Below are 14,731 nucleotides of genomic sequence, written 5' to 3' on the forward strand. Positions count from 1 at the left end.
ATCCCGTACACAGCAGTGAGCACCCCCAGTGGTATGCTCTGGGAATGGCTAGTGATGCCTCAGGGGCTTAGTAACGCCCCTGCAACATTCAACAGATGTGTAACAAATCTGTTGAGACCGGTGCGGGATTTCGCACCGAGTTATTTCGACGATGTATTCGTCCATAGCCGGGCCATGGACGGTAAGACGGACGTGGAAGTTCATAAAACTCACGTTCGTCAGGTTCTTACACTTATGCGAAAGCATAAGTTGTATGCAAATCTCAAGAAGTGTATATTCGCTGCAAGCGAAATACCACTTCTTGGGTGCACCGTCGGTAAACACGGCGTGCGCCCTGATCCCGAAAAGATTAAGGCAATCACCGACTGGCCAGTTCCAGTCGATGTCAAGGGACTTAGAAAGTTCCTTGGTTTAGCGGCGTACTTACACAAGTACTCACGCAATTATGCAGAGATGACAGTACATCTCTCTCGTCTCTTGAAAAAAGACGAGAAATGGTTATGGAACGCTGATTGTCAGCGTTCGTTTGAAGGTATCAAGCAAAGCTTGATGCAATCGCCCATATTGGCGATTGCAGATCAAGACAGACCATTCCATGTGGTCTGTGATGCCAGCGATTTCGCAATCGGCTGCGCGTTAATACAATATGATACACACGACGCGCTCCGCGCCGTCTGTATCGTGCGGAGCGCGTCGTCTGTTACCAATCGCGTCAGCTGCAACCAGCTGAACGCAATTACCCAGTGCATGACACGGAACTCCTTGCCATGAAATATGCATTGGCTAAATTTAGGGTCAATCTCCTCGTAGATAGACCGTTCATCGTATATACGGACCATGCGTTATTACGCACGGCCGAAATAGCCCACACCTCTCGCAAAGAATGGCGAGGCGGCTATCCATCTTTGCGGAGCATAATCTCTTGTGCAAATAGTGCGACGCCTTTGACCGCGGTACATGCAGGCGCGGGCGACGCACTATAGTCGCTTGCGGCAGACAGGACGTCTGCCGTAGTATCATCTTCTCCCGCAACACTAACTGTTGCGGGTGTACGTGGTGAGTCATCACGTGGATGCGACCCCACTTTGGCGGTTGACTATGAATGCGAGTCGGACGAGATGGCCGACTCGGGAAGAGCGGAACAGTCGCCTGAATGTCGTCAGGCGGCTGACTAAGAGCCTTCGAATGATGGGGCTCAATCGGTTAGAAGTGCTAATACCATTCGCTATAGCATGTTTGGTTCCGACGATGAGGATGGCTCCCAATCGTCACCACCGTCTCCCGTGCCGTCACCCGCACTGGTTCTTGTGCGTGGTGATGACGATGGCATAAGCCATCGTGTTAAAAGTACTTGTGGTACCCCTGCTTCAGGGGGTACCACTCAGGGAAGTGCAGACAATAAAACGTCTCGTCTTGCTCCTGACAAGAAGCGGTGACTTTCGCCCGAACGGCTAGTCAGCAGCTTCTCTGGAGAGACTACTCTTCCCAATAAATACCCCTTATTTATTGCGACAAAGCTACATGGCCTTGATATCAGCGCGAAGAGCTTTCGTACTCAGGAAGATTTTTATCTCGATGTTTTTTTATGCATCGATGACATAGTGGCAACAACAAGCGCTATAAAGTCTCGCTGATGCAAGCCTGGAGTGAGTTCATTCGCAATGTCAAAGACATTGGACGCGAAGCCTCTCACACTTAGCGCGATTCGCGTTAAGTTTGGAAAACGAACTCGATCCGGTGCAAGATTTAAATTGCATCGGTTGTCTCGTGAGGCAGGATTTCGGTGCCTCACGTGGGGTGATCCCTGTCGACAACACGTAGAGAGAAGAAGGGGGTATTATTCCCAGTCTTCGCCCTTAGGAAGGGCTCGCATCTCTATCGAGATGCGCGATGCGATTGACGTTTTGCAATCAATTTACATGCGCCAGGGGCGCGTGTTTTCCGATGGATCGTCATACTGACGGACGAGACCAACAACTTCAACAACCAGCTGGGAGCGAGGCTCCTAGCTGTCATGCGAAGGTGGATAATCGCGTTAGCAATCAAGATAACTCGTTCGCTGCCCCTTTACATCACGGCGGTTTAGAATACGTTCCACAAGGAAACGTTCGCCACCGTGGGAATCCACCAATGGTTGTGGTGGAGGAGGGAAAATAAATTCCGACCTGTGTGTCGGATCTAGAGTCGAAGATCGACAAACTCGACCACTTCCTCCATATATTGGAGGAGGGTCTTGATCACGAGCGCGGTAAGCGTCACTTGTTGGAGCAGACAGTGCAGGCTCACTATATCGAACGGTAGAAAGACCGTTCGAAGAGTGCGTACTCCATGTTGAAGTACGAACGGAAGTATCACGATCTTCGCGATGATCTGTCTTCCGCTCATCGTGGTCTCGAGGATCTTCGGACCCGGCATGAGAATCTGGTTCGTGACCACAATAATCTTTTAGTTATTTGCAAAGAGTGGTTCGATCCGTCCTCGGAAGAAACCGCGTACTGACGGTACGGGCGGAGCCGACCAACGTAAAACGTAGGATGCGTTTGCATCCTACGTGGCAGTTTTATTGTGTATGCATTGCCTTTGCGATGCAGAACACGGAATGGCCCAATGAACTTGGGTAGTAGCTTACTGCTAATCACATTAGTGACTACACGCTTTGGTAAGTTTACCGTAGCGAGTAGTACTAGATCATTAATTTTGAATGAAAGAACATTTGCTCTTCCATGTTTTTCTGCGTTCCGTTTCTGGCGGTCCACTGTGGGATCAATTGAAAATTATACGAAACCGACTACTGATTCTTGAGCCAGTAATAATCTCTGCAGACTCATTTGTTTTGTCCAAGAACACAGGCACAACCCGGAGCCGTGATTGACTCTTGTACTGCAACAAGATGTAACTTCTTGCTGAATCTGTCTACAAAAACAAGGATTTAATTGTTTTTGTGATCGTCTTCGGGAAATCCGAAGACGAAGTCCAAAGATACGGACTTCAAACATTCTGACGAAAGTAATAGAGGCTGGAGAGGTGGCGCACGGGATGAAGAGCTAGGCGTCACAAGTTGACACCTTGCAAGCACGAATGTACTTGCGCACGAACTGATACTGCCGGGGCCAGTAAAATTCGCGACTCACTGTGAGATAAGTTATCTCACGTCCACAGTGCCCACTTGTTGGTGCATCGTAACACTCATGCATGATGCGCAAGCGCAAATGATTATGCGTAAGGACGACGACACGTGGAGTGTCGCCGGCAACGGCTGTGTAGTACCGAAAGCCGTTGCGTGTTGTGTATCGATCTGATGACGATCGATATAAAGTCGGTAAATCTTTATAAGATTTATTGGATGGATTCATTAAATGGTCCATTAAACGCAGAAGGTCTTTATCTTTTTCGTAGGCCCTTTTTGTGTCATCAAACAAGGTTGCTGACGGAACACTTAAAATGAGTGTTGCAACAGTAGGATTATTTCCACTGTTGGAGTTGCGCAGCCGAATCGAGATCGGGTCGGCATGGAAATGCATCAGCGACGACAATAAGTCGTCCTAGTTTATATTCCACGGACGAGACCACTTAATTGAAAACGATGTTGATTGGTCAGACTCAGTGCCCACTCTATTCAATGACAGCCAGAGTTATCGTCGTTCAAGGAAGGGGTGATGTATGGGGTGTATCGGTCAATGAAATTAACACTTAAAGGTTGTTAATTAATATATTATCTAAAGGTAGATAATATTTGGAGAATATTACTTTAAATAGTAATATTTTAAAAGCTTACCCATTGGTAGATATAGGCCGTTATATCGACTGCTCCGCGGTCCAATCAGCACTGGACGCACGCAAAGAGAGAGACAGATAAGACTTTATTACATGTTTTGCATTAGTATCTAATTAAGTTAGTATTAAATAGATAGAAGCAGAAGAACTTAATAATCAGTCACACCCATTACACTACTCGCTTGTAGATAGTTAAAATATGTTGCTATAGCGATTCCCTAATGTAATTTAGGGGGTGTGATGGTGTACCAAAGTCCAAAAGGGATCTAACGGCGACTCTAAAGGAATAATTAATAATTTTGCGATTTAGCGGAATTGAAAAAATACTTTATGTTGTCATTTATAACCTGCAATTTTTATCTAATTAAAACAAGAGACGGGGAGGGTGTGTGGCTATCCAAAAAAGGAGGGTGCCCATACTGGTTCCCTAATTATATTATATACAGTTTACTTTTAACCCTCTTTGAAGCAAGTGTTTTAAAGAGAGTCTTCCTCAGCACGTATCAGTATACGCGAAGTGACGTGAGGCATCATTCGCACTGAAGCAGTACTGAAGCAGTGCGAAGTGGACTTGTACTGAAGCAGTGCGAAGTGGACTTGTACTGAAGCAGTGCGAAGTGGACTGTACTGAAGCAGTACAAGTCGGCAGTGCACCGTTACATAAAGCCCCTTACCTACTTAATTAACTGTAGGCGGGCACGTCATAACACGGGCCACGCTCTACTTAGACACACACACCCTAGCACAGCGAGGAAGCGGTTTAATCAGCTTCTCTTGCGGGCAGTGAGGTAGTTGCGGTGGGCGCGTTAGCGACCTCACCCAACGCAGTAAGTACTCTGGTTAAGTGTCGTCACGGGAGCGGTAATCCGGCTACTCGTGCGCTCTTATCAAGTAGGAAGTAGTTTTTAGACTAATTTATATTTAATCGTATAAATACCTATTTTTACCAATCAAAATGTCATCTCTATAGATAATACTTAATATGTATTGGGAGCGTATCTTTCTAGATACCTCGTGTAACGGATGACGCTAGCCGTCGTCACATATGACGCAAGGCGTCGTATCTCCTAATGTTAATGTACCCATGTGCATCACATACACAAGGGTTATTCACAAATGTGAACCACACCCGAGTGCTGGGTCTAATTACTTTAATTTAGTAATTGACCATTTCCTTAAAAACATCACGTGTACTTAACGGGAACTGTGTAACATTAGGGCAACTTTGGCCCGTTACAAAAAACTTTCTTTGTACTTTTGTTTAAGTGAAGTTCGAGGGACCAAATTTTCACATTAGTCAGTGTAAGGTCAACTAGTACTTACCAGTTTTAGTAAAACGTGCATACGTTTACATGTTTTTAGGAAAACCGAACTTGACATCAAAAACCGGAAATTATTTTGATCTAGGTGGAGAAAAAATACCTTTCCGCCAAAATTATCAGTCTGGAACACCATGCTTCTCATGTAATCGCTGGCTTGTGTGATGCAAGTGAGCCTTCTTACAGTTTCAATAATTAAGATCTCTACTCAGACTAAATTAATAAATATTTGCGTGCAAGCCAGAATCTTCAAGGCGTAATTCGAAAACCACACTCCAATCGTCTACATCAACCTGAAGCCGCCGGCCTAATGCACCAATCATTGAAGTCACAGCAGCATGTGAAGCTAGGCTCACTGATGGATGTTTGTAAATTATAAAACGTGTTTCCTTTGCGACGGTTACAAAATGCGATAGTGTGCATTTGGAGACATCACAAGTTCCTTTGCAAGAAGGGCGGCACAAGTCCATGGACAAAAGCGCCACTGACTTAGGTCCTGGACGAAGCACAGTGCGGATTGCCTCGAGCAGAGAAATGTGAAGATCTCGTCCGAGTTGGGTGATCTCGCTGCCGATCATGGTGTCAAATTTGTGAGCAAAAGGCGCAACAGACTCGGGTGCCCCCCACTTCAGCCGCCCACTTGAGGCGATGGGGTGCTGGGCGGTTGCCTGCCGCTCAGACCATATGTGTTGGTTCTTGTCAATATTTGTTTGCAGTAAGTCAGGGTATTCATCCGTTATTACGGCCAAGTTGGCACCCAACGAAGCAGCCACCAGTCCGCAAAGCCCGCAGCCAGCGCCGAGCTCGATCACATCTCGTCCTTGCACCACTTTCTGACCATGCATCTCGAGGTAATTACAGAGAATAAGTGCACCAGCCCACACTTCACCACCGAGTCCATCGATTTTGGATGTATCCTGCACCACACGGACGCATGTGCCGCTACGCATGCAGTATATGGCCTCGTGTCCCATTTTGAATTATAATCACGTTAAAATAGTGACATTGGGCACTATATGATATTAGCTTAGAATTGGTGGAGGTGCAGCTTATGCGTATGTTACTCGCTCATTCCACGATATTAGCAGGAGGAAGCATGGAGTCTGCGTATGTGTCCCGTCCGAATGTGATTGGCAAGCTTCCGCAGCTGCAAAACATGGTCAAACGTGACCCCTTGGGCTATAAAGCTGAGTTCCTGATGCAGCTGCGCCATTTCGAGAGCGAATTTCAGCTATTTCTGCTACGACCTACCAAGGAGTCGGCGCATTTTGGTGCTCTCATTAGCTTTCTCAGCCATGTAGCAAAGTGCTATCCTACTGAAATGGTGGCCTTTCCTCAACAGATTATCGGCTTGCTACGCGAGAACTATCAGGTGCTGGAGCCAGAACTGCGCAAGACGCTTGTGCAAAGCCTCATACTATTACGCAATCGTGGTCTCGTGGACGCTATCACTCTGCTAAAGCTTTTCTTTGAGCTCTTTCGCTGCCCGGACAAGCGCCTTCGCGAACTTTTGTACAAGCACATTGTGTCAGACATCCGCCAGCTAAATGCCACTTCGCGTAACGTTAAGGTGAACAAGGCTCTGCAAAATTTTATGTTTGAGATGCTTCAAGACGAAAGCGAACACGCCGCTATCAAGTCGCTACAGGTGCTGATGGAGCTTTTCAAGCGCAAGATCTGGCACGATCAACGTAGCGTGAACGTCATTGTCACTTCCTGTACAAGCAAAAACACGAAGCTGTTGGTAATGGCTCTCAGCTTCTTTTTGGGCATCGATGAGGACATTTTGGATGAAGAAGAGAAGCAAAAGAAAGAGAAGAAGAAAAATGTAGCAGTGGACTTTCACGCTCACTCAAAGAAAACGAAAAAGCGTCAGCGCGACACTTTTGCTGCACTCAGCAAGAACAAGCGGGCACGCAAGCGCGAAATCAATTTTAGAGCTACGTTTCCTGCCATTGAATTGCTGAATGATCCCCAGGGCGTCGTTGAGCGACAATTAAAGCTGCTCAAAAGCTGTACGGAGCGCTTTGATGTCAAACTTTTGATGATGAATTTTATTGGTCGCGTATCAGGCTTTCACAAGCTTGTACTTCTTCCATTTTATCCTCTTCTTCAGCGCTACTTGCAATCTCATCAGCTAAGTGTGACTGCCATCTTGGCTTATTTGGTGCAATCGTGCCACAATGAAGTTCCGCCTGAGGAATTATTACCTATTGTCAAAAGTATTGCACACAATTTTATTACGGAGCGGTGCTCGTCGGAGGTGATTGCTGTAGGTATAAACTCTCTTCGCGAATTGTTTCGTCGTGTCCCGCTTTTGCTAGAATGCGAGGGAATGGACGTGCTAGTTTGCGACTTGATTCAGTACAACCGTGCGCGCGACAAAACCATTGTCATGGCTGCGCGAGGGGTGCTTAATCTTATACGTGACATTCATCCGGCCCTGCTTAAACGCAAAGACCGCGGAAAGCTTTACAATGATTCAGCTAAACCTCATCGTTTTGGTGAACTTGTAGCAAGTGAAGGCGTAGATGGCGCGGACCTGCTCGCGGAAGCTGAAGCAGCCGGACGCTTTGACGGTGAAAATAATAAAGATGGTTGGGATGTCGCCTCGTCGACGCTTTGCGAGGAGGATTCTGCGGACGAATGGGTGGACGTTTCTTGTGAGGAAGGTGACAGTGAGTGTGGAAGCAATATTAGTGCTGATGACAATGCTGCAAAACTGGAGGAGCCAATAATAATCCAACAGAGGGATCAATTGGATGCTCGGCGCATTTTGACGCCACTTGATTTCGAGCGCATTGAAATTCTCAAGAAGGAGCGGGATGCAGCGCTAAAGGATCCAAAGTCACGCAGTAAGCGCATGGCCGAAAAGGCTGCTGTAATGGCAAGCTCGGATGCTACGAAGGTTAATCCGACCGATCTAGAAGGCTATTCAAAAAAGAAGCGCATGACGCAGGAAGAACGCCTTCGTATTGTACTTGAGGGCCGCGAAGAGTTCAAGCACAGCCGCTCAGGTGGTGGTACTACTAACACAGAAAAGAAGCGTCTAAAGCATTTCATGATGATTAAGAAAAGCAAATCGGTTCAATCGAAGGTGCTCGTTTCTGCTCGCCAAGTGCAGCACCAGAAAAACCGTGTCGTTAAGAAAATTCTGAAGCACGACGCAAAGAAACGCCGCAAGATATAGCGTTTTTTTTAACATTTTGATTAGAATCGCGTTGTACTAAGATGTAATTTTGAATCTTAAGTGTATTTCTCCAGTTGCTAAACAGCAAGCTTTTCTCACACCGCGATATCTTGATTTCAGGCCTTGATGGGATGCTGTTTATTCGAGTGAAGCTCAGCCTGAATTTCCTGAATAGTCTTTCCCTTCGTCTCAGGCACGTACTTAAGCGTGAACGCAAGCGCCATGCACAATGCGGCGCAGAATGGTACAAAAGTGTATTCGCCCAACACCCGTTGCATAGTCGGAAACATGAGCCCTACCAAAAAGCTGCACGACCAATTCACCATCGTGGCGATGCTCATAGCCGTCGGGCGCGGCTTCGCTGGAAACATTTCCGCTACAATAAGCCACGGAATTGGGCCTAGACCTATCTCAAAAAACCACACAAAACACATGACACCGCCGACACTAGCCATGCTCGCGAACGGCAGGACATTCATCAGACCAAGTGTCAGCACAACACTCGAGAATATCATGCCAATTGCAGAGTAAATCAGCAGCGGTCTGCGACCAGCTGTATCCATCAGCACCAGCGCAACAGCCGTTGATATGACATTGACTGTGTACACCAAAGTGGCACCTACCAGCGGGTCCTTAAGACCAACATTCTTAAAGAAGGAGCTGGCGTAAAACATAACAGCGTTTATACCACTTAGTTGCTGAGCGACTTGTAGGACCACCGCAGTAACGAGTGAAAATCGAATACTTTGATCATTAAGGACATCCCAGATGCCCGTATTAGCACCAGATTCATTGTCACTTGCCGAGCAAATGCTGTCGATCTCCTCGTAGACATCGTTCGAGCCACGCAATCGACGTAAAATATCGGCGGCCTCTTTCGGGCGATTTTTAGTCAGCAGCCAACGAGGACTTTCGGTCAACAATGAGGCAAAAGCCAATTGCAAAATTCCCGGTACTACTGTAAATCCGAATAGAAAGCGCCAGCCAGGCTGACTGAGGCCTTCGCTTTCTCCAGAAAATTTAAAAGCCAGGAGGTCTGCCGCCAAAATTCCAATGACCATAAATAACTGGTAGCCTGTACCCAACGCACCACGCAGGTTGGGAGGCGCAAGCTCGCCGAGATATAATGGCACCACGACACTTACCGTCCCAGATGCAAAGCCGACAAGAAAACGGCCAAAAATTAGCGCGTAAATATCAACAGAGAGCGCCATAATCGCACCAGCAAAGATGAATAGGAAAGAATCCACAAGAAGCGCCTTCTTACGACCCAGTACCGTGCTCATGTTGCCCGCAGTAAGCGATCCAATGGGGCCTCCTATCGCAAAGATTGACACGCAAAAAGCCCACTGCATATCTGAGTGCCCAGGGAAAATTACATCCGGATTAATGCCACCCGTAACACCAGTGTTGTAGCCAAATTGAAAAGCACTCATGAGTGCCACACCGCAACTCAAAAGCAACGGGAACGTGTATCCAGGCTCGGGAAAATCGTCATCTGCTCCAAGAAGCGGCTGGTCTTCTCCTCTGGCTACGAGGTTGGTAAAAGATCCCCAAGAGCTGCGCGACTTGAGATTCGAGAAGCTGCGCTCACGCTGAAAAGACTGCCGGCGCATACCCGGCAGCACCGAGAAAGGCAATTCCTGGTATAGACGCTTCTGCTCCTCGACTTTATAAACGCGTCACGAGTACATGATAATATGGCAAGTCGAGATGTGAATGAGGGGCTAGCTTAAGAGGATTCGTATAATAGTACCATAAAACTGAAGGTTTTGCGCTGTGTTGCTGCGCTTCTTCAGACCCTCAGCAACCTTGAGATCGGCCCAACTACCGTTTGTACCTAGCGCAACGTCGCTCCGCGAATGCTGCATTGTAAATCAGTGTCAGTTCACAAATTGTCTTAAACTGATTATGGAAAAGATCGGATTAAATTATTGACCACGAACTTCGCCTAAAGTATCGGTATGTTTTAATGCTTTATTTTGACAAAGACAATTTAGATCTTGTCGCAAACACCCAGATTTCTTTGCCTCGTGTGTGGCTTCTTATAAAAGTGTCTCTAGCTCTAAGAGACGCTCACGATCAATATGCGGCTGCATCTGCCACGATGCTAGATATACTGTCACCGTCTCATGTTTATCGCATTCGAAGACGTCATTCGCAATGAGCGACTTGGCGATAAGCTCGCGCTCATACATGGCTAACACCTCTATCAAGGAAGACTCTGGCAGATTGCATGGTAGCGCAAGAAGTCAGGTGCGAATCGCGCATTCTGCTACTTCTCTATGACAAGCAAATTTGAATTATAAGTTCTACCATATCGTTGCCGACGCTTAGCATCGATGCTTTTAACTTGCTTATCATATAGTAAGCGCCGCATTTGCGAATAAATGTTTGCCTGTGCTCAAAGGGGGATAAGCGCTTCGAGGTTTCATAAGAAATTTAAAAAAATTGTACGCACCAAGCAAAGCACCTCATCTAGGAGGCGCTTGCTGCATCGATGTGCCAATTCCCATAGCTACTTCGATGCCAGATACAACGTACAACACATCGCATGTATTACAAAATTTAAGCGCGAAAATCACAATGTATACGCACCCTGGTGGACGCGCGAACTGGCAATTGCTGAAAGCCATCCAACGACTCGCTTAATAGGTATCTGATAAATGTCAAAACATCAATCAATTGAATGGTGCAGATTGTTTTCCACATGACTCACGTGGTTTTTTGCATACTATCCGCAACTGCGCCTAGCAGCTGTTGACCTTTCATGCAAGATGCCTGCCAATCTTGGTCAAGCTTCTTCCAAGGGCGAAGCCACCAGCAGGCATTGTGTGTAGTCATTTGACAAACACGTTGTCGCTTTTCGAGGTTCCAAAAATTATCTAAGTTGCACACTTCGGTTGTAAGCCGTTAATGTGGTACAATTCAATTTATGGGTTAAATACGTTTTTCTATTATAAATGGGAGCCAGCCACACGTCTGTTTGTTTTAATTTTTTTTTAATAAAAGCTACAGATTACAAATGACAAATAAAAACATTTCATTATTCCACGTTACTATATAAAGTAATATTCTCCAAATATTATCTACCTTCTAGATAATATATTAATTAACACCCTTTAAGTGTTAATTTCATCACCCCTCCCTTAAAAGACAATCACTCCGACTGTCATTGGATGGAGTGGTCACTATGTGACCACTTAAGTTAAGAAAATGGTGTTGGTTGGTCAGAACCATCATTTTAAATTCCATCGCATGAAGAACAAATTCATGCGGGGTGCTGATAGTGAGGCGACTTCGGCTGTGGTTCGTTCAGCCGCGGGTGACGCACTGTTATCTCTTGCGGCGGACGGAACGTCTGCCGTAGTATCTTCTGCTCGCACAACACTAGATGTTGCGAGAGCACGTGGTGGTTCACCAAGTAAATACGACCCCTCTTTGGAGGTAGACTACGAATGCCGAGTCGGACGAAATGGCCGAATTGGGGAGAATAGAACAGTCGCCTGGTAAACGTTAGGCGGCTGACTATGAGCCTTCGAATGAGAGGGCTCATTCTGATAGAAGAGCTAATAGTCTATTTGGTTCCGACGATGAGGATGATCCCTCATCGCCCGTTCCGTCTCCCGTACGGTCACCTGCACCTGTATCTGTGCAAGGTGATGACGATGGCGTAAGCCATCGTAATAAAAGTTTTTGTGGTACCCCTACTTCAGTGGGTACCACTCAGGGGAGTGAAGACAATAAAATGTCTCATCTCGCCCCTGAGAAGAAGCCGTGGGTTTTGCCAGAGCGGCTAATCAATAGCTTGTCTGGAGAGACTACTCACAATAAATATTTCTTATTTATTGCGACAAAGCTACCTAGCCTTGATCCCAGCGCGAAGAACTTTCGCGCTGAGGAAGATTTCTATCTCGATGCTTTTCTTAAGCATCGATGGTTTAGTGGCAATAATAAGCGAGATAAAGTCTCGCTTATGCAAGCTTGGAGTGCGTTCATTCGCAATGTCAAAGACATTGGACGCGAAGCCTGGCTTCAAAAAACTTAACGCGAATCGCGTTAAATTTGAGAAAAGAACTCCAACCGGTGCAAAGTATAAATTGCATCGGTTGTCACGTGATGCTGGGCTTCCATGCCTCACGTGGGGTGATCCCTGTCCGTGATGTGTAGACAACTCGAAGAGGGTAAAAGGGGATGTCTATTCCCTTTCTTCGCCCTGGGGAAGGGCTCGCATCTCTATTGAGATGCGTGCACGATTTGACGTTTTGCAATCATTTTACATGCGCCAGGGGCGCGTATTTTCCGATGAACCTTCTGAACCATCGGATGAGTCTCGTCATACTGACGGACGCGGCCCTCAACGTCAGCAACCAGCTGGGAACGAGGCTCCCAGCTGTCATGTGAAGGTGGATAACCGCGCCAGCGAACAAGATAACTCGTTCGCTGCCCCTTCACATCACGGTGGTTCTGGATACGTTCCACAAGGAAACGCTGACCATCGTGGGAATCCACCAATGGTTGTGGTGGAGGAGAAAAAAATAGATCCAAACCGTATGTCGGATCTAATGTCGAGGATCGACAAAGTCGATCACTTCCTCCATGATTTGGAGGAAGGACTTGAGCACGAGCGCGGCAAGCGTCGCTCGTTGGAGCAGACGGTGCATCCTCACCATGTCGAGCGGTTGGAAGACACCGTTCGAAGAGTGCAAGGGGTGCGTTAGCCAGGAGTGCAACGACACCCGCTTCCCAGAAAGGGGTCGTGGGTACTCCATGTTGGAGTACGAGCGGAAGTATCATGCTGTTCGCGATGAGCTGTCGTCAGCTCATCGTAGTTTCGAGGATATTCGGAACCGGCATGAGAAACTTCAGGTTCAACATGAGAACCTGGTTCGCGATCACAAGAATCTTTTGGGGATTCTTGAAAAGGGTGGTCACATCCGTCCTCGGAAGAAGCCGCGTACTGATGGTACGGGCGGAGCCGACCAACGTAAAACGTAGGATGCGTTCGCATCCTACGTGGCAACTCTATTGTGTACGCATTGCCTCTGCGATGCAGTACACGGAAAGGTCCAATGAACTTGGGTAGTAGTTTACTGTTGCTACCCACATCATTAGTGACTAATCGCTTAGGTAGGTTTACCGTAGAGAGTAGCACAAGATCATTAATTTTAGATGAATGAACATTTGCTCTTCCATGTTTGTCTGCATTCCGTTTCTGACGGTCCACTGCATTAGCAATGGAATCTTGACGAAACGGATTCTTGATTCTCGAGTTAGCAGAAATTCTTCTGCTGACTCCTTTGTTTGCCTTTTTCAGTCTGCTTTGTGCGCACTGCCATGAGATCTTTCTCATCTTCGATGTCGATTTCTTCGACATTGACATCACTCGCGTCGTTGTTAACTTCGACGCGTGATGAGCATGAGCGAGAAGTGGTTTATCTAGTGCGAGTCCCCCCCCACGCCCCCCCCTTTAACTAGAGACACCCTCCAATTGGGTGGGTATGCGAGGATGGCGTAAGCCATTCACGAAGAACGGTGTATGCATTGTAGACGCATGCACCGAATTATTGATGGCGAATACGACCATTCATTAGAACTCGCTCTAGTTCGGATACGATTAAACGTAACCTCGAAGTATCTCTTCGAGGACGCGATTTACGCGTTCTGTTTGACCATCCGTTTCTGGGTGATCGGATGTTTACATAGTCAGCCGTGTTTCGAGAGATCGGAACACGGATTGCCAGAACTCCGCCGTGAATCTTGGATCTCTATCCGAGACCAATTCACGGGGTAAACCATGGAGTTTGAATACCGTGTCGATAAAGACACGGGCACAGCCCAAAGCCCAAAGCCGTGATCGACTCTGGTGCTGCAACAAGATGTACCATCTTGCCGAATCTATCCACAAAAACAAGGATTCCATTGTTTTTGTGATCTTCTTCGGGAAATCCGACGACGAAGCTCATATACGGACTACCAATATTCTGCCGGAAGTGGTAGAGGTTGGAGAGGTGCACGGGATGAAAGGCTAGGCTTCACCCGTTGACATACTTGCAAGCACGAATGTACTTGCGCTCGAACTGATACTGGCGGGACCAGTAAAAGTCGCGGCTTACTGTGAGATAAGTTTTCTCACGTCCACAATGCCCACTTGTTGGTGCATCATGACACTCATACATGATGCGCAAGCGCAAATCATTGGGAGTCGGGACGATGACACGTGGACTGTCGCTGGCAACGGCTGTGTAATACAATAAGCCGTTACGTGTTGTGTATCGATCGGATGACGATCGATATAAAGCTGGTAGATCTTTAAAAGATTTATCGGATGGATTCATTAAATGATCCATCAAACATAGAAGGTCCTTATCTTCTTTGTAGGCTTTCTTTATGTCATCAACTAAGGTTGATGACGGAACACTCGTAGTGAGTGTTGCAACAGTAAGAT

At 46.8% G+C, this 14,731-nt stretch overlaps 4 protein-coding genes across 4 annotated transcripts; 1 reads left to right on the top strand and 3 right to left on the bottom strand.

Annotated features, from left to right (window-relative positions):
* Window positions 1-5,311: 5,311 nt before the first annotated feature.
* Window positions 5,312-6,067, bottom strand: CCR75_005722 (uncharacterized protein; the record flags this gene model as incomplete). The annotated part of the gene is made up of 1 exon (XM_067963798.1): window positions 5,312-6,067. The coding sequence occupies one exon, from the start codon at window positions 6,065-6,067 to the stop codon at window positions 5,312-5,314; it is 756 nt and encodes a 251-aa protein (XP_067821989.1).
* Window positions 6,068-6,159: 92 nt separating this feature from the next.
* Window positions 6,160-10,154, bottom strand: CCR75_005720 (uncharacterized protein; the record flags this gene model as incomplete). Its single annotated transcript, XM_067963796.1, has 2 exons — window positions 6,160-9,952; window positions 10,040-10,154. 2 exons carry the CDS (start codon window positions 10,152-10,154, stop codon window positions 8,400-8,402), a joined length of 1,668 nt encoding a protein of 555 aa, XP_067821988.1. The 3' UTR covers window positions 6,160-8,399.
* Window positions 6,190-8,283, top strand: CCR75_005721 (uncharacterized protein; the record flags this gene model as incomplete). Its single annotated transcript, XM_067963797.1, has 1 exon — window positions 6,190-8,283. The coding sequence occupies one exon, from the start codon at window positions 6,190-6,192 to the stop codon at window positions 8,281-8,283; it is 2,094 nt and encodes a 697-aa protein (XP_067821987.1).
* Window positions 10,155-10,170: 16 nt separating the features above from the next.
* Window positions 10,171-11,140, bottom strand: CCR75_005719 (uncharacterized protein). Its single transcript, XM_067963795.1, has 4 exons — window positions 11,003-11,140; window positions 10,882-10,942; window positions 10,745-10,801; window positions 10,171-10,681 (listed from the first exon to the last, which is right to left on the bottom strand). The coding sequence occupies exons 1-4, from the start codon at window positions 11,125-11,127 to the stop codon at window positions 10,559-10,561; spliced, it is 366 nt and encodes a 121-aa protein (XP_067821950.1). The 5' UTR covers window positions 11,128-11,140; the 3' UTR covers window positions 10,171-10,558.
* Window positions 11,141-14,731: the final 3,591 nt, after the last annotated feature.

The sequence above is a fragment of the Bremia lactucae genome, linkage group LG2, assembly GCF_004359215.1.
Source record: "Bremia lactucae strain SF5 linkage group LG2, whole genome shotgun sequence".
NCBI lineage: Eukaryota > Oomycota > Peronosporomycetes > Peronosporales > Peronosporaceae > Bremia > Bremia lactucae.

Coding starts and splice junctions, on each gene's coding strand:
- CCR75_005719 (XM_067963795.1), bottom strand. CDS start 11,127: ATGACTACACACAATGCCTGCTGGTGGCTTCGCCCTTGGAAGAAGCTT. Junction 10,943..11,002: donor GATAGTATGCAAAAAACCAC/GTGAGTCATGTG, acceptor GACATTTATCAG/ATACCTATTAAGCGAGTCGT. Junction 10,682..10,744: donor TAGATGAGGTGCTTTGCTTG/GTGCGTACAATT, acceptor CTTTGAGCACAG/GCAAACATTTATTCGCAAAT.